The 26,365-nt window shown below is 40.0% G+C and overlaps 1 protein-coding gene across 7 annotated transcripts in view; it reads right to left on the minus strand.

Moving 5' to 3' along the window:
• Positions 1–26,365, minus strand: part of MICAL3 (microtubule associated monooxygenase, calponin and LIM domain containing 3) — a 162,388-nt gene that overhangs the window by 6,440 nt on the left and 129,583 nt on the right. For 6 of the 7 annotated variants that reach the window (XM_035346365.1, XM_035346381.1, XM_035346406.1 and 3 more), the window contains 7 exons: positions 25,613–25,744; positions 25,119–25,210; positions 21,682–23,554; positions 20,682–20,776; positions 16,990–17,040; positions 15,023–15,130; positions 14,196–14,289 (listed from right to left, as the gene is read on the minus strand). In XM_035346365.1, the coding sequence (XP_035202256.1) occupies positions 14,196–14,289; positions 15,023–15,130; positions 16,990–17,040; positions 20,682–20,776; positions 21,682–23,554; positions 25,119–25,210; positions 25,613–25,744 (2,445 nt within the window). Of the gene's footprint in view, positions 1–9,723; positions 9,775–14,195; positions 14,290–15,022; positions 15,131–16,989; positions 17,041–20,681; positions 20,777–21,681; positions 23,555–25,118; positions 25,211–25,612; positions 25,745–26,365 lie in introns of all 7 variants that reach the window. The other variant, XM_035346355.1, reaches the window with a different exon arrangement.

Raw genomic sequence — 26,365 nt, forward strand, 5'->3', positions numbered from 1 at the left:
TGTCTGCTAGGATCTGCTGTGTCAAGCATGGTGAGCACACGTACTCAGTTGGACTGCAGTGCTTAGAAGGGGAATCAGCTCTTCCATGGGTAAAAAAAAATCCACATCAGTGTCTGTGGGGGGAACAATCAACTACAGACTTTGTGTGGTTAAAACAGTAAATTTAGAACTGTCCTTTGACATTCTCATTTCAAAAGCTTACAAATTCTGTTAGTGACTTACTGAATCTTTTTCATCATCTCTGTCACCCAGCAGAGGAGAAACATTTCTCATCTCTACAGTGGTTCGGTTGTTTTAACACTGAGAATTTGCCTTTCAGCTGTACTTCATGTTGCAGAGAGAAATGGTAAAAAATAACCAGTATCACTAATAATTACAGGAGAACATATGCACCAAGGCATCAAAGAGCCTGAAACATCAAAGCTAGCAGAATGAAACACTGCTCTCAATGCACAACCACATTTGTACAGGGTTTGCATTCAAGAGAAGGCATTTCTGTGTTGGAAAAAGCATAAACTCCACAACAATAATACGGCAAGAATTACTCATAATTTGGAGAAGTCAGCAAAGCTTGATATATATATGGTTTGAAGACATCTTTACAAAACTCCAGACTACTGGCAAACTGGAAAAGCTTTAGAAGGGACCATCACAGAACTAGACCAGCACACGGAGGACACACTGGTGTGAGAGGGAGAGCACATTGGCTTCAAAGCCTGTGAGCAGCGTGGCTTTCTCAGGCAGGCAGAAGCCTCTGTACTGGGGGCAGGAAGGGGCAACATTAGGAGGGGTTCCACAGTCAGCCATGTGACAGTTACAAATAAAGCATCGTACCAACATTAGTTGACAGTACCAGAGCCTTAACTCTAGCTGTTCAGAATTTTCTGACTTCTTCATTTAAAATGAAAAGTGTTACAGCTGTTTTTCCTATGATTGCCATTTCACAGATCGAGGTTACAAAAGCAAAAACAAGCCCCAGACCCACCAAACCACACAGGCTACCCACCATGAAGAATAAGCTTCCATACAAAACAGAGCATTTAGTGCATGATACCCATTACATTTTTTATTTCACATCCTATCCTATTCAACATCAATATTCTACCATATAAGCTTTTATACTCTTAATTAATAGTCTATCAGTTCTTTTGGGGGGAGATTAGGAGACGGATGTTTAACTGTATGGAAGAATCCACTTCAATTTTTCAGGGTTTGAGATTTCATTCAGAATTTGGGGGGAGTGGGGGATGTTGCTGACTCAAACGCAGTTACATTTCTAAACTTTGAACTACAGACTTAGAGACTTGGTGAAGAATTCTCAATTTGCCATATTTGATCAGAAATTAAATACCTGGTATAGGGAAACACCACTCATCTCATTGTGACATGGCCACAAACTACCAACTTTTGTCATCAACAAGCAAAATGCCACATCCTAGGAAAAGATAACACCTTTGGTCTCTGGTAAGAAGCCACAAGACTTACATAGCAGAAGACTAATACAGCCCCCCCCCCCCCCCAAACTCCCTATAATTATGTTTTCTTCATTTGTTCTTAGTTATTCTGTTTTTAACAGAAATAAAATCCACTCTTGTCTAAGAAAACGTGTCCTTGCATCAAGTTACAAGGTCCATATTATCTATAATAATCTTGCTACTGGAAATGTTAATAGTGTTCTTCAGTAGGATACTGAACATAACCTGCACTATTATGACACTTTCCAATTAATCCAGATGTAAATTATAGTTGCATCGATGAATACAGGTTACATGATCATTACAGTTGCTTTCAAAACAACTTCTGTCCATCCCAGGATGATTAGCAAGCCTTTAAAGTGATCCTTATTTACTAAATAATGACAACAGACTGAACTGCAACCTGAAAACTTACCTGTTATAGTTCTCTAAAGCTGTGAAAACCATACCAATTATGCTCCAAAAGGTGCTAAAAACACCTTATATAAAACATATAATGCAGTAGAGTTTAAAATATATTTTTTAAAAACTTCACTAAAGTGACATTTATGAAAACTGCCTCTCCAACCTTGCTAACACAAGTATTCATACAAGTGGTACAGATACTATACACAGACTGAAATAGGAACTTTCTAATTTTAAAGAGAGAAAGATTTGATAAAATTTCCTGAAAGGAAGAAGGATTTTTCAATCTTTTCAGTAACAAATATTTAATTGTATCCCATGCCATATATTTCACTATCCCTTCAGATAAGGCTTTCAAGAATAAAGCCTCTTAACTGTTTCAGAAAGAGATCCAGAGAAAAGATCACCTAGAGCACACTGATATGTTCAGATATTGAGTGTACCATCAGATCATTCACATTCCTGAGAAAGATAAAACATACAACTATACAGCAAGAGTTCTCATTGTGCACATTTATGTTTAAACAAACTCTTCACAAAAGGCTGAGCATCTCATTCAGTACTATTAAAAGGCACACTCTAGTTTACCATATAGTGTTAAAAGCTGTCTCATTTACCTTGCCCTTCACTTGTTTAATTACAGTACATAAATCTTTATGCGTTTTCTCATTTCTCTCAAAGCCATCCCTAAACCTACAGTATATAGTATAGCTTTCTCATGACTGTTTAGAGAAGAAAAATCACCATTTCATGAGCTCAAATTAAAAACATTATCATCACTGCAGGAAAATTTTCCTGACCACAGAGTCAAGGCCAGATGGAAAAAACTCTTGTCAAAGAAATTAAAAAGAACAACAACACGCCACAGCCTTTCTGTTAGTGTCCCCACTACTTAAAAAAAAAAAACCACATTCGGTCTGGCAGCACAGGTCTTCATCCACAGCATGGGAAGAGTGCTGCAGGCAGCAGCAATACAAGCTTGTGGTGTTTTTAACTTGCTATGCAGCTGAACTCCACCACAACTGCTCTCTCCTCCCCTTCCCCTTTGAGGGAGGAGAGTAAGATACAATGGAAGGGGTTCAACAGTTGAGATAAGGGCAGGGAGATCACAACAATTATTGTCACAGGCAAAACTGACTCAGCATAGGCAATAAATTATATGAATCTTCTTATCTCTAGCAGACTAGTGAGAACTAAATAAAAGCAATCCCAAAACACCTTCCCCCCCATTCATCCTCTTCTACCTCCTCCTCCTGAGCAGGGAATGGGGGCTGTGGTCCATCCCTAACACAGGTGGCAGCTCTTCAAGAACTGCTCCCACACGGCTCTGTACCACAGGGTCCATCCCCCAGGAGCAAACTGCTCCAGCACGGGTCCCCCACGGGCAGCAGCTCCCCCCAGACCCCTGCTCCTGCGTGGGCTCCTCTCCACGGGCTGCAGCTCTGCCCCAGGGCCTGCTCCTGCGGGGGCTCTCCATGGGCCGCAGCCTCCTCCAGGCCACATCCACCTGCTCCACCGGGGGCTCCTCCACGGGCTGCAGCGTGGAGATCTGCTCCAGGTGGGACCCGTGGGCTGCAGGGGGACAGCCTGCTCCATGAGGGACCTCTCCACAGCTCACAGGGGAACTGCTGCTCCAGCACCTGGAGCACCTCCTGCGCTCCTCCTGCACTGACCTGGGGGGCTGCAGGGCTGCTTCTCACTCCTCTCTCCCAGCTGCTGTTGTGCAGCAGTTTTTCTTTCCCTTTTCTTAAATCTGCTCTCTCTGAGGCCCAACCAGCATCACTCCCTGGCTCAGCTCTGGTGGCAGGTCCCTTTTGGAGCCATCTGGAGCCGGCTCTGGTCTGACATGGGACAGCTGCTGGGCTCTGCTCACAGAGATCACCCCTGCAGACCCCCTGCTACCAAACCCTTGCCACACAAACCCAATAAACCACTGCCCCACTGATGTGGTTTGTTCTGAAGGAGCTGACGGGTAAGAGAAGAACCATTTCTGTGACCATTCGCTTCTTCGGTTCCCTCTGTGCTGTTAGCCAGAGTCCTGCATGTAACCACGGCTTCTGGACAGAAAATTGTCATCTCCCCCCCACCAAGGCAGAGCCACAAACAGATTGTGTTAATCACCAGTTGTTCCTTTTCAATGCCACAGGCCAACTTCTCTGAAGTGCCTGTAAAACAATCCACTGACCTCTTCAAAGCAGAGGTCAGCAGCCCACAGCCCTAGTACCAAAGGCAGCAAGCAGAGGAATTCAGAAGGGTGCACAGGGTGACCAGTGCTGAGCCAGGAGCTGCAGTGTATTGAGGGAAGGGGCACAGCCCAGCTCCCAAGTGTACCCTGCCTAACAATTTAGCCACAGCCCATCAGTGAAGTGACTGCACTTATTTTGCCTCCGTGAAAAGAAGCATTCCCTGCATCTTTCTGAATTAATGTAGCCATGACTAGAAAGACATTGCTTGCCATAGTACACTTGAAAGACTACAGACTTTGATAAAATGGTGGAAATCACGAACCAAAACAAGAATCAATGCCACAGCTCCTAAATCTCTCTAAAACAAGGTAGAAAAAATGTACAGCTACCATGAAGATATACCTTCTTTTCACTCTATGTTGTTCTTTGTCGCACAACCTACACTGGACTGTTGTCTTTTCTACTTTTTATTTTTGCTTAAAGATCAATACTTAAGACTGTTTTTGTCCTTTTCTGCTGTAGCTACATAATACTTCTTCATAATCTGAAGAACAGTAGTAAAAACGTGCAATGAGGATGAAGAAAGCACAGTGAAGAGTTTAGGGTGGCAAATACCACTATCTGTAAACTACGGCTCACTATTTATTATTTGTGTATGTCCTATGGTATGAGAGCTGCAATGATTTCTGAAACATAGTGAGGCACTGCAAATAAAAATTACTTGAGCAGACATACCACAGACCAAATGGGATCACATACTTTGCAAATCTTTCATCTAAAAGGCTTCAATTTCTATTTTGCTGACTAAACTAATAAGGGCAGTTTGGAAATCAGCATATGGCAACACTGCGTAGGAAATCCATCTCTGAGGTTCATCTCCATTCTCACACACCATTATGCTAGCACTTAACCTCACAAACTAAGAGCGTGAGGCTTCAGAAATTCTAATTCTACTAACAACTTCCATCGGTCATTTAACAGACAGAGGAGCTCTAACTTTACCTCATTGCTTAACATAAAGATCAGTCCAACAGAGATCAGTAAGACAAACTGCAGCAAGAACAGGAAATATTCTCTTTCCCATCATTTAAAAATCAGTTATGGTCAGAAGCTGAAGTGGCTGAAAAATAAAACATTCCAGCTTTACTATTTGATGAAGTTGTTATAAAAGAGCATGAATACAGAAAACCACCTCTTGGACAGTAACATCGCACACAACTAAAGGTATTATAAAGTTGAAGGAAAGAATTCTGACAACTATCTCCTAAATATGTCACTCAAGGTTGCTGACAACAGTACTACAACTGTGTTAATAACAATATCCTCTAAAGATCACTGTAAGCAACCTGGACAAAACTCACTGACCACTGAATTGCCATGTAAACTGAACACCATCTTTATTTATCCGGTAGAAGAGAGGAAAAAAATAATTTAAAAAAATGGTGAGAAGGCTTAAAAAAAACAAAACACTAGGCAAAGCAATAGGTAGAGCAGAATACACACATAAATGACTGCACAGAAGTCTTCTGCCTCCTATTAGATCTCAAGGCACTTCAAAATGTAATCAGAAATAATACAGTCCTACACTGGCCCTGACTTCCAAGACTGCTTGTTTTTGTGTGCAGCTGTGAGAGGTGTGCAGAAAGAAGCAGGTAAATAATTGTTTGCTTACAATACCTAACAAGTACTCTAATTATACTCTAACAAGTTCTGCTTATCAAACGCTCTTTACTGCTCTAAAATGACTGCAAAGAAAACGTTACCAATTCACTTCAATGTCAAAAGTAGCTGCAGACCAAGAAAGAATATTTATCTTAAAACTCCAACCCTCTTGCAGGAGAGCTGTGTTTGTCAATCACAGGAATTAGGACTATTGCCACTTCAGTGTATCAGACTCTGGCCCTGTAGAAGTAGATTTGCAGGACTTTAAAGAACATAGTTAGCTCAAGTATTTTAAATAAGCTAATAATAAGTACAGTTCTGGTAGAGTGCACTTTAAACAAAATGAAAAAAAAATAAAAACACAATCATGCCTTTTTTTTTTTTTTCTAATGTTTAACTGATGTTCATAACCTTGTCAAGAAAGAACAAATGTCTGAAATCAGCACTACCAAACATACCAGCTCTCTTCCTTACACCCATCTTGTCTATCTTGGCATAGTCTAGCCAAGAGTAAAACGAGAGTGGAGTGTGGGGGCTGTTCCCTCAAAGATTCCCTGCTGGGTGCAAGGAAAAGGAAACTGACCATTTGAATGTGGAGGGAACAATGAAGGTACCTTCCACAGACAGACAAGGGGTAAACTGGTGGGAAAGGAAGAACTGAGGCTGGGACTTGCTAATTAAGCAAGGAGACTAAGAACTAAGCAAGGAGACTAAGAATGCTAACCACTAAAGGAGGGGAGACAGGGAGGAGAAAAGACGAGAGGTAAGGGGCGGAAGAAAACAGATCCATTGAGAAGGTATGACTTAGGATCGTCCAAACAAAGAATAATGGGTAGAAAAGGGAGCAGAACCCAAAAATTTTGTGAGAAAGCCGGTGGCAGGGATGGAATCTTTGTGGATTGAGTCAGTGGAAACACCAGGATTAAAAAAGAAGTAGGAGTAAAAGACTAGGAACAACTAGGGGGGAAGAACAGGAAGTCTTAAGGGTAGACATTAGGATTTATTTGTCAAGAATGTAGGGATTAAAATTAAATGCCTGAGAAGCAGAAATTGGAATGGAGAATGAAAATGGAAGTGGAGTAAGGAGCTTTGGATGGAAAAAGATAGGATTAGGACAAGGACTGTCTGGAAAGAGTGAATAAAAGGGAAAAAGAGTATGCATCCACCAGAGTACTATATCCTTTCAGTGTCTGGCTCGGAATCCATGTTTTCAAGTCTCACCATTCAACAGCTGCCAGCAAACATCTGTGAAATCCACAGACCGTGTCCCATTTCCTCTCCATGAGGATCTACACAGAAGATGACAACCTAGTGTTGCTATCAGTTATTCCGTAAGGGTAAGTGGCACAGTTCACTGCAGTGGATTTAAATGTTACAAATCTGTTGATAAATCAGCATAATACACAATCTTAATTTCAGTTGACTTTGCAAACTTTGCAATGTTCTTATAACATTCAATATACACATAGGAATAATTACTCAGAATTGAAATGGGACCATCTGTAGCATGAAATGAAGCATCTGCTTCACAGCAACAGCACATGATATTTTAGGACAGGAAGAGGGAATTATGGCATGTGAGCAGAGCAACAGGGGTAGTTAGGATAGCAATTTGTAATCCTGCAAACTGAAACTTGACCAAGATGTCAAAAGTTACCACACCCTTGCAGAAGTTGTTGTATAGTCTGTAACAACTAAATGAAATGTAACTCTCATTAGTATAAAGAAAATCCAGATTAAATCAATGCCCTAATCACTTCAAAAAATATCACCAACTTCAAGATCACTTTTCAAGGAATTTGCTTATCATTCTACTGACCGCATGACTTCAGAGTCATGCCTGTTCCTCAGAGACACAAATTGCCAGTAGAATAATTAATCCACACTGCCGTCCTAACTGCTTATAGTGCTCCGGAAGGACCATGCAGTCACACTCAGCTCCAGGGGCTTTAATGGCACCCCACCCAGATGCAGCAGCCTGCACGGATGTGTAACTTTGAGAGCTGAGCTCTGAATTTGCCACTCAATAGTGACAAGTATCATCAGAGTAACGTATCCACTCTGGCAAAAGTGATCTGGCAGCCCCCAAAGCAAATACAAAGCAAATTACAGAGGCAACAAAACTAAATTATAAAGCCACATACTCCAGCAGGCTATACTGGCTCATTGCATTTAAAGGGATACTGCCCAATACATTTTTTAATTTTTTCTTTATAAAAGGTATTTTTGAGATGAGCAGAAACTTGAAATAGTTTTAAAAACTATCAGCCATTTTAAAAAGAATGTGAACATTGTCTCTGACTGCTGTCAGAGTCACCATATAAATAAAAACAGTTTGTAATAGAAGACTAAAAATGACCACTCTAAGGTGACTGTCTGAGCTCAGAGAAATGGAAAAAGCAAAAAAGATGAAAAGTAAATTCAGTTTTGAGATTTTCTACAACACGGTATTTTTTTAAGTGACAGTGTCCCTTTAAGTAAGAATTATTTTGCTTTTCTTAAAGCCACCATCAGTGATTTTGATGGAACTGTTATCTCTAAAGAGGCATTAGGAGGAGAAGGAAGGGGAGGATGGAGAGGTATAGTGGAAATAGCATTAGATGGGGAAAAGGATCTGTTAAGTGTCATTCAGCATCAGCCCTTTTACAGCTCCTACTCTGGATCATACGGATATGGGCCAGCCCTAATAGGCATACCTAGGAAGAGAATTTCAGAGCCTCTCTGCAGACGACACCCCAGGAAGGAATGCCAGATGGACTGAGCAGTGAATGAAGCACAGGGTTAATGGAGGACTATCACACCAAAATTACCACAGGGGAACTGGGCAACAAATTAGGTCTACTAAGGAGAGAAAGTCTTCCGTTTTGAAACTTGAGCCCATGTGAATATTCCTAATGAATGGCCTGTGGTGTCAGGACAATTTGGAGTCTTTCCCAACAGCTGGCTACAGATTTTTCTCCTCCTTCTGGAGGAGAAGACAAATGAAATAAGAGACTCAGATGACAATGCAACCTAGCAGAGTTTGCCTTCTCTTGGATACACTGACAGATTTGCTCATTTTAGAAGAACAGGTTTGGGGTGACTAAATGAGCAAAGGGAATTTCAATTTTCAAGATGGACAAATGCTAAACAAATGCCATTTACAAACCAAAAGTTACCCACTTACTAAGGGATTCAGGAAGTATCTCTAATTAAAAAAATGCAGAATGACAGCACAGAGTGATGACATCATTATAGTCATCAAGTGAGGGGAAAAAAATGGGCCAAATGCTCACATTTGGCACTTAAATGAGATATATAAAAAAAATACACAACAAAAACACAAAACACAACAACACAGCAAGAAGCTTATTAGATGCGTAATGATGCAAACTGAGCTGACTGGAGACTGGTAGTAGATGACACCAAAACTGACTGGAACTCTGCCAGTAGATTCTCTCCTAACCCCGTGATAAGACAAAACAGGAAAGAAGAAGTATCTGTCATCTACAACTGTTTCCGAAGTCCCTTGGGGAGGCATTTTGTTAGATCATCAAAATACTCTTTTCTCTGGAAGAATCAAAAGGGGAAGAGGGAGGCAATGGCATAACTAATCCTTTAGAGTGCTGTTAGCTCTTGGGAGATGGTCAGTTCTGCAGTTCCCATTGTATTTAGTGTTTTTCTGAAGAGTATTTGGATGGTAGAATTGGACTTGGCAACAGAGAAGCAAAATCCAGAATGGCTTTCTACTTCCAGCATGGAAGGTGGCTGGAGTGAAAACAGTGAATACATTTTGAAATAATTAGTGCTGTGGAGAATAGAAGAGGGAGCCTTACACATGGTTTGTGAAATATGCCAGGATCTCCTCTTCCTGAGCTGCAAAAGGGGTTCTGCCAGTTATGTGCAAGGACTGTTTCTTCTTGTTTGTGAGCCAAGGATGGGAGAAGTAGGTAAAGGGAGGGGTGGGAAGGAGTGTCAGCAGGGTTAGTGTCAGCGAGAGGTTCAGCTATACATACCACCCAGATGCAAGTCGATGAGGTCACTGTAATAAGACTCTCCCCAATAGTCTATAACAAGGAATTGGTGAAGACAGTTATTGAATCAGATACCCACCCTAGCCCCACACAATCAAAGCAATATATGAGAAAGACATACAGACAGAAACAAAAAAGACAAACAACAAGAAACATGCAGCTATATATGTTTGCACATACATAGAATATAAAATCATGTGTCTCATTTATCCATATATGTACACATACTCACATATATATATGTACCACAAACATACACATATATATGTGTCACAAACATATTGGGAAGATGAGGAGAAAATTCCCAGCAGGCAGGCAAGGACGTCCACGGAGAAAAATCAAAAGGTCTACACACAGACGCTTCACTTATTTCAGTCTGCACCAGTACTTGACACTGAAGTCTTTCCTGTTCTCATTGAGAAAAGCAGAGCTATTCTTGTTGCTTTCATGCTGAGCAACATCAGAAGGAAAGACTGATTTTTTAGGTGAGCTGCAGGACAGGTATAAGCATTGATTTCTTGGCGGTGAGTGAGTGGAGGAAGCGTGGGTATGGCAAACAAGTAAAAGGCACTGAGTGCTGACACAAATGACAGATACCTAAGTGTGGGAAGATGGGTTTCTGCTAATGACACAGTATCTGTGTCAGAGAAGAACCTCCATTTGTGTGTGAAACAGACATGCATGTCCACAGCTGCTAGAGACAGGTACACCACGAGTCTAGCACTGTATAATTATTCTTTAGGGAAGAGACACATAGGAGTACAGAGAGCACTGTTTCTCACTGCATATGATTCACTTGATGAAAAGAGGTTGCTCTTAATTTTTTCAGTATTGATCTGACGCTAAAAGACATTTTCCTAGCTCTTAAAAATGACTATCAAAGTTCACGCTAAAGGAGAATAATTGAGAAGAAGAAAAAGGTTTGTGGAAATTTCAGAGCTGACATATTTTTTCAAGGTAGTAATTGAAAAAGTGAAAAATCCACACAGGAAAACAGAAGTCATAATCATGTCCAGACAGGCGAATGCACTATAATACAAAGCACTGTTACATTAATAGTGATCCCACTCTTGGGACACTGCAGAAAAATAGGAAATCACTGAGATTATCTTTCTTTACATTGGCAGTGAAATGCCATGATGCAAAAGAAAGGTTAAAAAAAAAAAGGGGGGGGGAAGAAAAGGGATGACAAAAGCTTAGAACACCTTGTGTATGATAAACTTACCAGCTTAAATAGTTTATATTCCACGTCATTCATTCTTACTATAAATGCAACTGCCAAAGGGTGAGATCTTCAAAGACATTAACAGACAACATACTAAGGCAATTAAGTAATCATAGTGTGTGAGACTATTTTCTGAATCAGAAACTAAATGTTAGATTGAGCATTCAGCTCTTTGAAGAATAGAAGGCCAACTGCACCTTCTCTGAGGCTGAGCCAATTTAAAAAAGAAAAGAAGTTATAGAGGAAGGTGCGATTATTTTGTCAAAATTAAAGTCAGAAATGAACTCTAAAATGTTTCTGAGTGTGACTAGTTAAACAACTAGTATCATCATATTCCAGCTTGAAAGCTATCAGATAAGGACTGACATTCCTGGAAAGAGTACTGAGCTATTTGTAACTATTGCTAGGATCCAAATTAACTATAGTCTCACAAAGCATTGCTGTGAAGAATTTGACTATCTGCTCAGTATAAGCCACTTGGCCAACACATACTAAGGTTGAAACAAAATGGATGGAAAATAGAAGGGGAAAAAAAAAGTAAATAAATTCTTACCCACAGTACTTTTTTTGTTCTTACCAGTCCAACTGAAAGATATATTTTTGTAAAAAGGGAAAAGGTCCAGAGGTCAGAGATATGAAAAACTGAAGTTGATGGAAGACTTCTAAATAAAGAACTGAAATGCTTTACTGAGAGAAAAGATGACTAACAGTCAACTTGATAAAAGATGATAAATGACTTTGAAAAGTTGTTCAGATGGCCTTGTCTATCTGTTTCTACAATAGAAAAAGAAAAGAATCATTACAAAATCATGTTTCTTCTGTCAGGAATTTCAAATACCTAGTAGTAAGAAACTACTACTAATACTGCAAGAAACTTCATATTTAAATGCATAAGATTGGTTCTTTCCCTACAGGGAGGGAAGCCAAATAACCTGATCATTACAGAGCCCAATATTATCTCCAAGAACAGTTAATACTGGTTGGTCTCTATGGGACAGCTGTTACTTTGATCCTGCATTGCAATCCTTCTCCATTTACCTGGACAGAGAATGTGCGTGGGGCACACACCTCCCACCCTCCCCTCTTTCTTTCCCTTGTACAAGCATATTAAAAGGAATATATGTGTGTGCATATATATTTATTTATAAAAAAAAAAAAAACACTGCCCTTCCATGTTTTAGATTTTGTTTATACAGTTTAATTAGGGAAGAATTGATCAGGGACAAGAGCATTACCCCACACCTTCACAGAAGGGCCCTGCTGAATGCAGTGGCCACTGTTAGCTGAGTATCTTAAGACAATGCAGATGAAAAGAAAATTATGATGCCCTCCTGAACAATTAATGGATATTGGAGGCAGAAATTAATTGTACTTATGGAATGTGATGTCACAGACTAGAAACTAAGAAGAAATTTGGTTATTTTATTGCAAACATATGTAAAATGTCTGTGCAAGATTAGCTAGAGAGATAAAGAATGGTGTTCATTTTTATTCTTATGTTTCAGTCAACATAGGTTATGACATGCTTTTTTTTTTTTTTTTTTTTCCTCCCCAACAGAATGTGTTTCTTGTTAATCCCTGGAAATAACTGCAAGAGTTGGAGCTTGTGAATTCTTTATGATGAAGTTAAGCTTCTGTAACTAGAAGCAAAACATACCCTATGGGCTTCCTTCCTGAAGGAGAGAGATTCATTTTGCAATGTGACCTACAATTTAATAATTCTACTAGGAAATTCACAAATATACAAGCTCATCTAAGACTGCTTCATTTTGGGAGAGCTGGGAGTGAGATGTTAAACAAGGGTTTAAGTCTGCAGCCTTCCGTACAACATACCAACTCTTACTCTTGGTCATATTTTGCCCTTTCTGGACTTTTTTAGATTACGGTGAAGAATGTTCTCTCAGCTGCTAAGATTTCCTACTTGTACTGACATGTCTTACATGAAGGTCATTTAGCAGCTGACTAATCAAGATTGAGTTCCAGATGAAAAGAAGAAAAGTGAAATGAAGGATTAGAAATAAGCAGTGGTGTTAGTAAGTGCAGTAACTGGCAGGCCAGCCATCAGAGTGGGGCTACACAGAAATACACAGGATAAGGAAGGAGGCACCACCACAGAGAAGGAAGGAGTTGCTGCAGAAGGTTATTTTTTGAACCCACAAATTAAAAAGCCAGTAAGAACCACAAAACCACTGAAGTCATCAAGATAGTTGTGCACACATGTAGAACTTAATTGCTTTGGTAACCATTCAGACCTGCTGCTTTGGCATGCCTTTATGGAGCACCAAGCACAAACAAACTTGGCGAAGTAGTAATCAGTGGGACGTCTCAACAGACATTTTCTCCGGTGATCCTTCACTGCTTAATCTAGTACCATCTTCACAGGCATAGGGGGCACTCTTCAATCCAAGCAACAAGACAAATCATTTTTCCAGTACCTGCTCCACTCTTACCATTTCTGATTTCTGATCCTTGTAATCAGGTACATAATCCTGGTCTTGTCAGATATATGCATACTGCATTTGCCTGTTGGATATTTGACTCCGTGAAAGTAAGGATTATTTTTTTTCCAGATTATTATACTACTATCAGCATTACCTCAACCAAGTACTCCTCCACTCATGTTTTGCCAGATCAGGTGAAACTCATTCAGTATAATTGCAAATACACATAGCATTCCTTTAACAGCTTGACATGGATACCTTTCAGTACATGTTTGCATTTCTGCTCTGCACAACTTTGTCAAAAGTTGTCAGTGTGCTGGGCTGTGCAGTGAGGAAGATGTTCTGTGATGGTCCCTTGTAAGGACACTGCCTTGATAATCCAACACAATAGAGAAAGCACACACAATTTTGCAATTACTTTCTGAATGTACAAACAGGGTTCTCCTACTGTGACAGCTTTAAGTGAATTGCAGCTAGGAAACCTCTGCAGTTTTCTAGCTGTAATATCCAGTAATACGCAGAAATAGAAATCCACTACTAATAATTGGAGGATTAGCTCCTGAGCCTCAGGCAAGACAAGTGAACTAAGTCTCTGCCATTAAGTAAGCCTCAAGATTAGAAGAAATGTGAGAACAACATGGCCTCAGAAAGACGGAAGAAAAGGGAGAATAGATTCACATTGGACTCTAATTCTAGGCTATAATGGTCCAATTACCTCTAAAATCCAAGCAGCTATGGACTACTGCACAAGCATTCGATTAAAAAGCAAACCAAGCTCTGCTGGATACCTGCTTCTCCCCGAAGGGCCTTCTCCACAGCAACCCCTCTCTCCTCCAGTTGTCTCTGCTTCTCTTCTACTTGTTCAAGTTGCCGCTGGATGATCTGTTCAGAAAAGAAGGGAGTAGAACCTCACCAACAGTGATTCTGGTCTGTCAGCAGTACTTATCTAGCACTAAGTAATTTCAGTCAAATCAGCCTTTTGAAAAACACGTATTTGGCATTCAACAAGACACTGCTTTGAAAGCTAGCATCACAGTCCCCTCCAGTGAGGACCCTCACGCCCTGCATCCTAACATTTCGTTTTACAGATACCTGCATACTCACTTATCTGTTACAACTAGAATCCTGTTCCTAAACAATACAGTGAAAGGTGTTGCCATTTAGTCAGCTGACCCCCTACCTTGAGTTTCAAACAAATTCCATCTCCTACAGACAGTGCCAGCAGATTCTCTAGTGATTGAAGGTTAATTTAGTAACACTGCACCCACTGGCATAATTTAGTAAAGCAATCATTGGTGCAGATTCATCAGGTATTATCCTGCTACCACTATTTGATTCAGTGAATGGTACCACACTTATCTCCTGGTAGCAAGGTGCTATGGTCATTATTTGTCATTTTTTTCGCTGCAAAACTATTATGGCAAGTTTCAGTAATTCTTCCCATGTCTGGGCATGGTATCACATTTGATAGACAGAGTAGGAGTATAGGCAATCATAGAAACAGAGGAAAGTTCTGGCTCTGGTTCCTCTTCTGATACATTCAGAGGAATGTCAGGATCACGGTGCTCTCATAGGGAGTTAATTTCCTGCCATGACAAGAAGACTGAGACACTACCTGAGCTCTATGTAACCTCTTTAGCTCTTCTTGCTTGGCTTGTCTACGAGCAGCCTTCTGTACTCGCCGAGTCAGCTTAGCATTCAGTTCTTCTTCTGTGTAGGCTCTCTTAAGGAAGAAAAAACAGATTTTATTTCCATGCCCAGAGGTATGGGGGGAGGGAAAACCATTTTCTCTTCCAAAATCGCAGAAGGGAGGTGTTCTGTCTTTGCCATGACTGTGACAAAAATCAAGCTTCTGTAGGCAAAGGTGTTCACAGTGCAGTGAGCAAAAATTTCAGGGTCAAATCAGGAGTGAAGAAGCATATAAGCCAACTGCAAAGCTGTGATTTTCTATAATGTCCCATTTCTGTCTACCATTGCTACATGGAACCTCTCCACTAAGATCAAATACATTTTTAATCTATTTCTCAATAGATTTAGACTAATGAACTTAGTTAAATCAGTAAGACTACCATATAAGTGAGTCACCTTGATTTCATTTTAGAAGAGGGTAAAGGCATGTCTACGTGAACAGTTACAGCAGTATAAGCTAAGAAATAAATATATGACTATTGTAGCTACATAGGTATTTCACTCTTCCCATATAAAATATTTTATTCTGGAGCAAGAACATCTGTAGTTGAGAGTTATGCTGATATAGGTGGTACTGACTGCCTGGGTAAATTGGTGCAATTCTTCTCTGAATCAAGAAGGCAAAAATACATTTTAAAGCAGAATGATGTTCTGGTGTGAGAGGAGAAATCTCATCTCAAGAACCATGCCACAAAACTGCCTGGTATAAAACAGAGCAAACAATCTCTTAACTAAAACTGGAATATTACAACACCAGAAGCCATTCAATAGGAGAAATCCTGCATTTACAGAGATAGAAAGGTATTTCTTCCTCTTCTTTTCTCCCAAGAAAACTAGTTTAAAAATATATAAATCTAAATTTTTAACGTCACTGAAATGGAGTTTAGTACCTTTTCAGGTAATTAGCTTGTTATGTTGTAATCTAAGGTGGGCTTCCTTTTATAGATTTCAAGAGCATCCAAGGAACTTCATAATTGCATTAAACAAATTACAGTGAAGAGAAGAACTCTCTTCTCTTCCAACCTACATGTGTGGTCTTTATGGGACAGCTGGACGCAGATGTCTTCCACTTCTGGTGATATCTCCACTGATAGCCAAGTTTAAGGACAAAACGTTAAGACAGACCACCCCTGAAATTTCCTTTATCTAGTTATTGCACTACCACACTGATCACTCTATCTCTGTTTTACTGTTCTCACTGAGTGGAGGTTTATAACACAGGACCATGTCTCTACTAAAAATTCCTAAGAGAGGTGATTAGCAAGCACTATTGTTAGAGCTCCAAGAAGTTAAACCTTTGCTTTCTCTTTTTTAATTCAAGATCCACAATGATATCCAAATCAGAAGGAAAAGTCACACAGGTCACACCCCTTAATACTGGTATGACTGTGAAGACAGGATGATAATTTCAGACAGCAGCAGCATTCCTGAAATAGAAATGTAATTCCTATCTTTATTTTAGCTTGATACAAAATTTCACTGAGATTTCAGTAAACCCAAGAATTTTGAAGGACAATTTTGAAGGAAAGCATGAAAATTCACTTAAACTCATGTTCTAAGTATTAAAAACAAAACAAAACACATTCATCTTTAACTGCCTAGAAACCCAATTTGTTCTGAAGCTCAAAGATCACCCACATCAATCTGTACAGTGCTGCACTGCTGTGCACTGGTAATTGCATGCATTCTAATAAGTCAGACAATCTGGAGCTCAATGCATTTTTGGTAGATAACCTCTACAAAGATTTGTCTGCCCATGTCTGCTAACATCTCACGCATGCACAGTCAATGTTTGTGATGTTAGTGTACATGTGACGGGTAGCTATGGATTCGATGGGTTAATATAGGGACATACATGCAACAATGGCCAACTAGTGGGAATGGAGACACTACCTTTGACGAATATGATCTCTTGAATGCCAAGGCGTGTGGTACATAAATCGACTTTAAAGGGGGAATGGTAAAGGAAAAAAATAAAAATAAAAAACATACAAAATGAAGCAAAATCAGTTCAACATTGAAAACAGATGCATAGTTAAAAAAAAAAAAAAAGACAAAGCTGTTTTTAAATGCAATGTAGAATTGTGCAAATGCTGAACGTGGCCCAGACTGGTTAAGCACAATGGAACTTCTGTCCACAAAATCAAGTTTCTAGCACTCCTCCCAAAGGTAATTAGCTTTGGCAGCTTCTTTTAAGATGCAGTCAACCTGAAAATACTTTATTCTAGAGGACTTCTTTGGCCTTTATCCACCTATGGATTTAATGTCCGCTGAGAAAGTAAGCACACATATACATACAAAGTTTCAGCTTATGATCTGGAATAATGGCTTGTTTGCTGGGGGATGTTCATGCTCAATCACATGATACTCTGTCATGCAACTTTCCATTTCAGACTTTTTTACAACCTCTTCTGGAAGTTGTGTTTATTTCATGGTTTTAAATAATCTCTACTTCATAGAAATAATTTTTCCCATTGCTTTCTGACTGGAGAAAAACCAAATGGGCTCAGAGTGGGTTATATGTCCTACATTAGGGGAATCTCACTGTCTAAAAAGAGGACCTCCAGAGAGCCTGAGGAGCTAAAATTAGGAGAATAAAAGAAAAAAGGAGGGGAAAATAGAGAGAAAACATGAGATGTTCATGAGGAGAGGAGGAGAGGAGAAGACTACTACCTTCTCTACCCAAGAACATTCTAAGTTACATTGTTCTGGAAAATAAGACAAGTAAACTACCTAAGGTCTGTGAGAGAGGTGAATTTCCCTTGAGCCATGAAGTACAGAGGGCATTGTGCCATTCTGGGCAAACAGCCAGCATTTTGCATTTTCACATTCAATTAACTAAAAACAGTCACAAATGAAAAGCCACAGAACAATTTAAGCACATCTGTAAACACCATTAAAAAACAAACTACCTGTGGTAGTAAAACACGTCTGATCACAGTATCACAACTGCACAGGAACAATGACAAACACACGCACAGTGACACACACCTATACACAAGGAACCCACAGGACATTCACGTTAGGAATTCATTACAGGATACTTCTCTTGAAAGACGCTACACTAAACAGCACTGAAGTAATTCACTGCTGATCACAAAGAACAGGCTAAACAGAGCAAGCTGTCTGGGAAGCAAGCTCGCTATAATTACTGAAAAAGCAGCACAAGCGACATTTCCATTTAGTGGAGGGGTTCACATAAAAGTTATGCTCCACAGAAGAAGAAGAGTTTTACCCACAATAAGTAGCAGGTAGTTTGTAACTTAGAAGACATAACATTCCCACCCCAAATCTGTACAGACACACTTTTGTCAGTCCCAAAGTTCAGTTACTTTTCTTCTGACAGCAACACATTCCAGTGTTTGCATGTATGTTACACATCCTTGGACAGGATGCAGTAAAATTATGTAAGTGGAGTTCTCATATTTATTCTCTCTAAATAAATTTATACTGAAAAACTATTCCTTCAGAAAACAGGCAGATGCTGAGCACAGAAAGTGCTTCACAGAAGTTCAGCAACAGCAAAGAGGAGGAAATGAGATGCTACTGCCATATCCTTGGCAAACGTGGTAAGATATTTTGAGTATTACAATTCTCGCTATCTGACAGCTATCCCCACAAAGCCTAGTGACAGTATCTTTTTCTGCAAAAGCCATTTTAAATGAAAGTAGCTCAGCACAGAAAAAAAAACAAAACAGGCAATACCCAAGGCATCATCACGGCATACCCAAGTCTGAAAACAGGTATGTGCCTTACTGAAGCCCTGCTTCCTCCTGAAGGAACATAGAAGGCAGAACAGTAGCTCTGTAACTCTTATCTGAACCCCCTGTATTGCACTTCTGTTCTTTGCTAGCCACGGGTACCTCATTCTTCTGCATCTCTTGGAAAATGCAGAATTTCTCATGAAACACCTTGAGGGCATGCAAGGAGGAATGAAAGGGGGAGAGAAAAAAGGGAATCAAATAAAACAAAATAATCTTCCTCTCAGATCATCTAGAGAGAGAGAGAAAGAGAGACTGAAAGGGAGGTAAGTAAATACAGAAAATTCCTTCTTATTTCATCAATTTCTTATGCCAGTCTTAAATATGTTAGTTTTACTAATTCATTCCACTATATGTACATAGAAAGCCTTTCCTATGACATTTCTATTTGCAGTACTTCCAATACCTTTGCCATCTGAGACAAGTATCAACAAGATTCTGCTATTTGAGACTGATTTCTGTAACACTGCATGAAAGGTTTGAGCCAGGAGGTACAGATCACTGTGTCTGTGACACTACCCTCTGAGATAATCTCTTCTTCCTATGATTTTTAACAGGTGGCCAGGCACCACCAGGAAAGGATAGGAAGAACCAGTTTTTCATTCTTAAGCCTCAGCATTCTGTGGTGCCAATGAAATCTGAACTTATTCCTCTAAACCTTGCAAAGTCTGCCTAGCAGAGCTTAGAAGCTAATAATAACGGAAGTAGAGCAGATCCTTACATTTTCTAACAGTAGTGGAATAATGCCATTCTAAAAATGAAATAACTTAAAAGCATCTAATTTTGGCACTTGACTCTCACCATATTTTTTCCATGTTGCAAAAATGTGTTTTTCTCTCTGGGCTTTTATGAGGATGTACTGGTGTCTCCTCTGTTCTCTTCAATAACTTCCTTAAAGCACCACTTAAAGTGAAACTATTTTGGCTAGAAAGCTGTTGATATATCTTATGCCATCACATCATTGCACTAGCTAGGGAAGGTCACTCAGAAATAAGAAAAAACTTCCTCAGAAGAAGCAGAGTTCACAACAGACCACACTGGAATGAAGACACCAGGCTAAGAGCAATTACTGTATACTGGGATTTCATAAGGAATCACTACATATTTCATCTTCACATTTGTTATCTTCAAAACAGACATATGGAAACACTCAGGAACTACCAAGAAATCCTCAAATGAAACAGGGTCAAAGCAGGAGAGACAAGTGACTTGTCCTCTAAGAAGAGAAGGTACTAATTTACACCATACACATTCTCTTCTCCCAGGAAATATATAGCAACCTGCATGAGTTGCAAACTGCAACCTACAGCTGACCTTTTGGTTGACAACCTGTCTTGACTGTGCTCTTGAGGCATGAACAAGTGTATTTCTGCCTACAGTTTGCTTGGAATTCTACCACATCAATCTATCAAAGAGGCTGGTAAAACAATGTTCTAAAATTGGACCCTTACAACAAGCGAGGACTATCTCGTTACTTTTTTGCAATAACATTGCAGCTAGTTATTTTTGTTTTCCATATGTTATTGGAATGCTCATAACAGGGACAAAATTCACGATTCAGACTGTGATACTCAGTTGTAAAGTAATGTCACAGTGAGACAGCACATCCTTCATACAATAACAGTAGGGAGTAGCTTGTAATTGTGAAAACAAGAGAAACCAACTTATTTGGGATAGAACAGCCAGTCAGCTTCCAGGAAAGCCTGCTCCACAAAAGAAAAAGTAAGGATGTCAAAATTAATCACACATCTTTCTGCCATGGTTCTGAGCCTCTGATCTACATGATTACAGGATCCCTCTAAAATGCATTCTCCCCCCGCCTACCTCTCGCTTGGATTTCTGGGAGGAGCGTTCCAGAACATCGTCACTGGAGAGGTCAGAGTCCTCCGAAAAACTCAGGTGCCGACGGAGCTGCAAATCTGAGAAGCCAGGAATAAAAAGGGGAAGTTAGAAAAACAGTGACACTACAACAATGCATTTCTCCCCATAAACATTTCAGAATTCGGTAAGCTGTTTGACTCAACTACAAAAATACAGTCGTAAGCAGTCTCAGCTGCTTTGCCTGGGATTACACAGTTGTCAGAAAAGCACTGCTCCACAAAACGATCGATATTAGTTAGAAGCTTCATTCTACGTATGCATCACTTTCTGCAAACAGTGCTGAAAAGTCATGGCCACAATTCTCCTTTTCTGCTGTATCAATGCTCTTATGAAAGATGCACTATTGGGATGACAGCAGCAGGCACTATTCTGGCTATTTTCACATGGTTGGAGAAATGTAATGTTTTCGTTTTATTATGTTTATGGCTAGATTATTTAATGTATCACATGTAGCCGTTAAACATCCCTGCCTACACCTGATGGCATGAGACATACATGAGACCACAGAATCCCCACATTGAGATCAGCAGACAGTTGTCAGATCACTGAGAACACAGGAGTGACTGCGTCTCTGCAGCCTTCAGAATCCACAGAACCAGGTTGAAATAAACAGACCACCCATGGAAAAGTTGAGAATCAGATTTAAAACAGAGATGAAATGTCACAACTAACTGACTCCAGCAAATGGTGCCTATTTTTCATATCATCTGAAGGCAGAAGATGGACATGCCTTGTGCATATGTAGAGTGAAGCTTCCACTTAAGGATCCTTTTTTTTCCATTGGCATATCAACTAATTCTGTAAATACACAAAAACATACAATTCTAGCTGCTTTACTTATTCCAATTCTCTCATTTGACAGTGAGGATCAGTGTCATTCAGCACAATATCACACAGCCAAATTCTTTCAAGGATACCCAGCTGTATCACATATCTATTATACCTGCAGCTGTAACCAATGGAGAAGCTTTGTGCTTGCCAGAATCCACAGTAGCACTACTTGAGGGAGTACTTGGGCAGGATTTGTCATCAGCTTTTTTCTTCTTGTCTTTCTTATACCCAGAGAAAACAGACTTCCATAAAGACCTAGATTTTGTTGTTTCCTCTGTCCCACCACTAGATTTGTCAGAAAGCCTGCTGTCATTTTTGGATTTCTTCTCCTTTTTGTTCTTACGAGGGGAGAAAATAGAAGTTCTCTTCTTACTCTTCCCACTGGAGCCCTCTGAAGAGGTGACAGAACCTTCAGGTCCAGCCATGTCAGCAGCAGGAGTGGAGAACTTCTCACTAGCAGCATCATGCTTGAGCATGGACCCCTCTGCCATTTTCAAGGCCAAATGTTTTGGAGAGTCATAAAACAATTCTTTGGTCTTCAAAGGCATAGAAGATGCCTTTCGTGACCTTGTGGCCCCAGCAGCAGCTGCAGCCATCTCCATATCTTTCATCTTACATAACTGTTTAGCCATGGCATCACGTAGTGCTTGGCTCTTGACAGACTTCTCTCTGGCTCTCATTCTTTCTTCAGCAAGCTCCTTGGCCTCTGCAGATATTTCAGGCAATGCTCTCTTCTTTTGGTTAACCCCTCCTTCCAACGAGGGCAGACCACCATTTTCTCTGACCAGTGGCAAAACAAGTGGTTTCTCTGGCCTTGGCCTACTTGTTGGAGGGGTAAAGAACTTCTCGTGAAGGCTTGTGTCTTCTGTCCTGTCGTCATATGTGTCCTCTACATCATCAGCAAATGGAATCTCATCCACACTCTCTGCAAAAGACTTCCTCACATCATCTTTTTTGGCCTGGGTTGACTCTTTGACAGCAGAGGTTGGCTCATGGCGTGGGGCCACAGGAGGCGTTGATGCTGGTGTTGGAGGTGACTTGGATTCAGCCTCATTCTGCCAAACTGCTTGATGCCTCTTTCTACGCAAAGTGGCAGGTTCTTCATTTTGAGGAGGTGGTGGTGGTGGACTTGATGGAGGAGTAAGCATGGTAGAGTCGGAAGTGTTGAAGCTCTGGCTAGCCAAAGTTCTCATGTTAGATGAGCTCTCCTGGAGGCCAAGTCCTGAACTGCTGGATACATCTCTCTTTACTTCATTGGAACTCCTCAGTTCTTTTTCTGATGGAGATTTTGGAGTGAGCAGAGAAATCTGCTCGTTTTCTAACTTGGACAGTCCCTGCCTTCTTGGGGCAGGCTGGGGCTTCACAAAATGCGTCCTTTCATCCCCTGAAACACTCTCGCTATTAAAAGCCTTCAGGGGAGTTGTCTCAAGGGCAGGTACAGTAAAGTTTGACTCTGAGCGTTTGTTTCTGTCTACTGGGGTGAGCCCTAAACTTCTCCGGATTTCAGCACTCTTCATCCAGAACTCTTCCACGAGGTTACTACGTTTCAGAGCTTCTTCTGCAGTAGTAGGGCTCCCCAGTTTTTCCACTTCACTATCCTGACTCCTAAGAACCAGTTTGGCTAGAGGAGTAGATGTTAAGGCTGGGACAGGCTGGAAACATACTGGAGGTTCCGCTGGGGATGGAATAGAGGTTTCAGAAGAAGGCAAAGGCTGGGAACAGATAGGCGTTTGAGAAGATGTTGGGGATGAAGCCTGTGTTGGTGCTGCTGGCTGAGATTCTGCTGGAGATGTAGGTGCCATGGTTTCTGATGATGCAGCTGGCTGTGATAACACTGGAGAGAGTGGCACCAAAGGGCTTTTAGCTTTCCTGTCTTTGGGAATTTCATCTTTTGGTCCTTCCTCAAGAAGGAAAGGCTCAGGAAAGAAGCGTGCCTCTGGAGATTTTATTGCACAAGATACTGCAGCCAGAGGATCTGTTACATTCTACAAAATACAAAAAAAAAGAAATAGTAATAGTCACTGGGCATGTTAGAATGCTGTTCCCTTTTTTGCTGCTACACCACACAAGTATCAAAATACCAAAAAAAAGCCAAACACCTATGACATCTCAATCCCAGGCATAGAATGTCACTTAGGATCAGGAATGGATTGTTTTTCTGTCCCATTGTATAAACAGTCTTTTGTACATGACAACAAAGCAAGTCTAATTTTTGGAAGCAAAACTGAACTAAATTCCAGAAATCCATTTCTATCTTTTCCTGCTCTCCCTTTCAATATCCAACTCTGTGGTGGTCCCGCACCTCAGATAATTTAATTCAAGTCTCTCAAGCTCATATTAACACAGCACTTCCTGTTGGCTAGCATCTGCTGGAATGTTGTCTTAAAGCAAGTGGTGCTTTCTCTTTTAAGAGCAAATTAGGCTGTAATTCCCTTGACCTTTAATGATCTGGAAAGTCTTGTCTTTTACCTCCTATATGGAGACGGCTACATTACTCAGTAGCACAATTCTGTTTTAATATCTCTGTCTTTGGCACAGGACTCCTCTTACTGAGTTCAGGCATTATCTTTCCAATGACATCTTTCACACCAGCATTCTTTTGAATGCAAAAAGTTTGGTTTAACTGACACATGATCAATAGAGCACAAATCTCTCTGTGTGCTTGTACATCACATTAAACACCCAAGTCTTAAGTACTGCATTTAAGCACTGTCCTGATATAAAGAGTAACTTTGTCTAACAGAATCATTAGATGGCCTTCAAAAAAAACCACCCTCAATTTTAATAGAAAGAGAACGTTGTCAACAATTGCTGTCAGTAAACTGGCCTTATCCTATAATGTGTCCATTGTACAAGTAAACTGGTGTATAACAAAACTCGATAAGAAAAATCTAATGAAAGGAAAGTCTAATCACTTAGCAATTCCTTAAAAAAACAAAAACAAAACACTAAAGGAAATATTTGAAACAAACATCTCAAGGGTCATGTAGTTCTGTTCTTACATCCTATTAGCTGGAATCACTACAGTAAGCTTGCGTGCTGACACTACCTCAGTAAACAACTTAGCTTTCTTGAGCTGAAATATGTTGTTACTCTAGAATAAATAAGCACTGCCTTGGTTGCTACTAGGTAAGTAATACAACTATAATTTTGAATTGCAGCTGTACAGAATCTGATTTTGGTTCAGAAAGGATAGTAAAACCAGGATAAACAGGAAACACCTTATGACTCCCTTCATGCATTATATATATATATATATATATATATCTTGATAACTGTGCATTGAAATGAAAAAATCCTGTAACTCTTTTGTGATTTTGTGATGGGAACTTGTGTGACTGTAATAGAGCCACCACACTCTGAAAGTAGGAAAGAAAGATAGTACATTGTTTTTTAAGTCTAAATAAAGTCAGATTTCAAGAAGGTCAGCATCAGTTACAGAGACAGGAAAGCAGAAAAGAACACTGCTGTCATTTCTCAATAGTTTATCCAACTGTTCTATTGAACTTCAGGTATTAAATAGAAAATTTGAAAGATTCTCTTTCTTACCTCTGCTTGTTTTGCTTTGGGACTATCAGCTGGAGACAGAGGAAGAACATTGTCACTAGCTGACTGGATAGGGATGGGTGGCTTGCATGGATCTACAGGAAACAAAAATATGTTTAACAAAACAAGACTGCTAATATTCTAAATTTTTAACATTACACACAGCTAGAAATGACAAAGTCCTCAGCTTCTTGCAAATTCTAGATTGGACATCTGGAACCTAGTCAAAACTTTGTAAATGTCCAAAACAGAACAAAGTGTTATGTAAAAACTTCTACAACAACAAACAATTAGATGGGCTCTCACATATTAGGAAACTGTAATCAATGGCCTTGGAACATTCTTTACAAAATGTTAATGCAAGCACATGCCTTGCCTCTGAGAGTAGTGAGATGGTTTAAATCTAACAGACTGTCTTCTCTTAAATAATCAAATAACTGTATAGACCATCCAGAATGCAATTATAATCATTCCAACACCGCTGGGAAAGCTATTACCTTCTGTCACACTGCAAGAAGTACCTTCTGCTCCTTCTTCATCTTCTTCGTCTTCAGAGACTTTTAGTCCTGGCTGTTCTGTGTCACCTTGATGTAAGCGGAACTCGGCTTCTGCATCAGATGGGATGTCATCTGACCATTAATTACACAGATTGGGTGGAGGAGGGGAGAAAAACAAGAGATCTTGGATACAAATCCATCAAGACGTGTTTATAATTTTCAAAATCTTTCATAATCTTTTCTTTCTGTTCATATGGTGCTAATCACTTTCATATCCTGAACAGGTGTTCAGGATAATGTTTCACTTCCTTTCTGCATGTCTTAGAGTCATTTAAGCAGTAAATGATGGATCATTAATCAAAAGTACTAAATAGGTAGTTGATGTCATAGCTTCTTAATTTTCTGGAAATTTTTCAAATGTTTTCTGGCATATGAAGTTCTTTCTGCACTAGCAGGGGAAGATACTTGGCACAATACTATGACCTTTTCACAAATTTACTTCTATTTCTGTTATTCAGCACGATTAATTACTGAATATGGACACAAGACTGAGCCCTCTAAACAGAAGATGGTGAAAGGATGCAATAAATTTATTTTACAACCCATGGCACAGAGATTCTTCTGTTTCTTTTTGTCCTTCACTTACAGGTCCCTCTCAACTATTTGGAAGAAACTTCTACATCACTAAAAATGTGATTACGCTTAAGCACTCTCATACGAAGTACATTCTACCAATACAATTCTATTCACATA

This window comes from Oxyura jamaicensis, chromosome 1, assembly GCF_011077185.1.
Source record: "Oxyura jamaicensis isolate SHBP4307 breed ruddy duck chromosome 1, BPBGC_Ojam_1.0, whole genome shotgun sequence".
Taxonomy (NCBI): Eukaryota; Metazoa; Chordata; class Aves; order Anseriformes; family Anatidae; genus Oxyura; species Oxyura jamaicensis.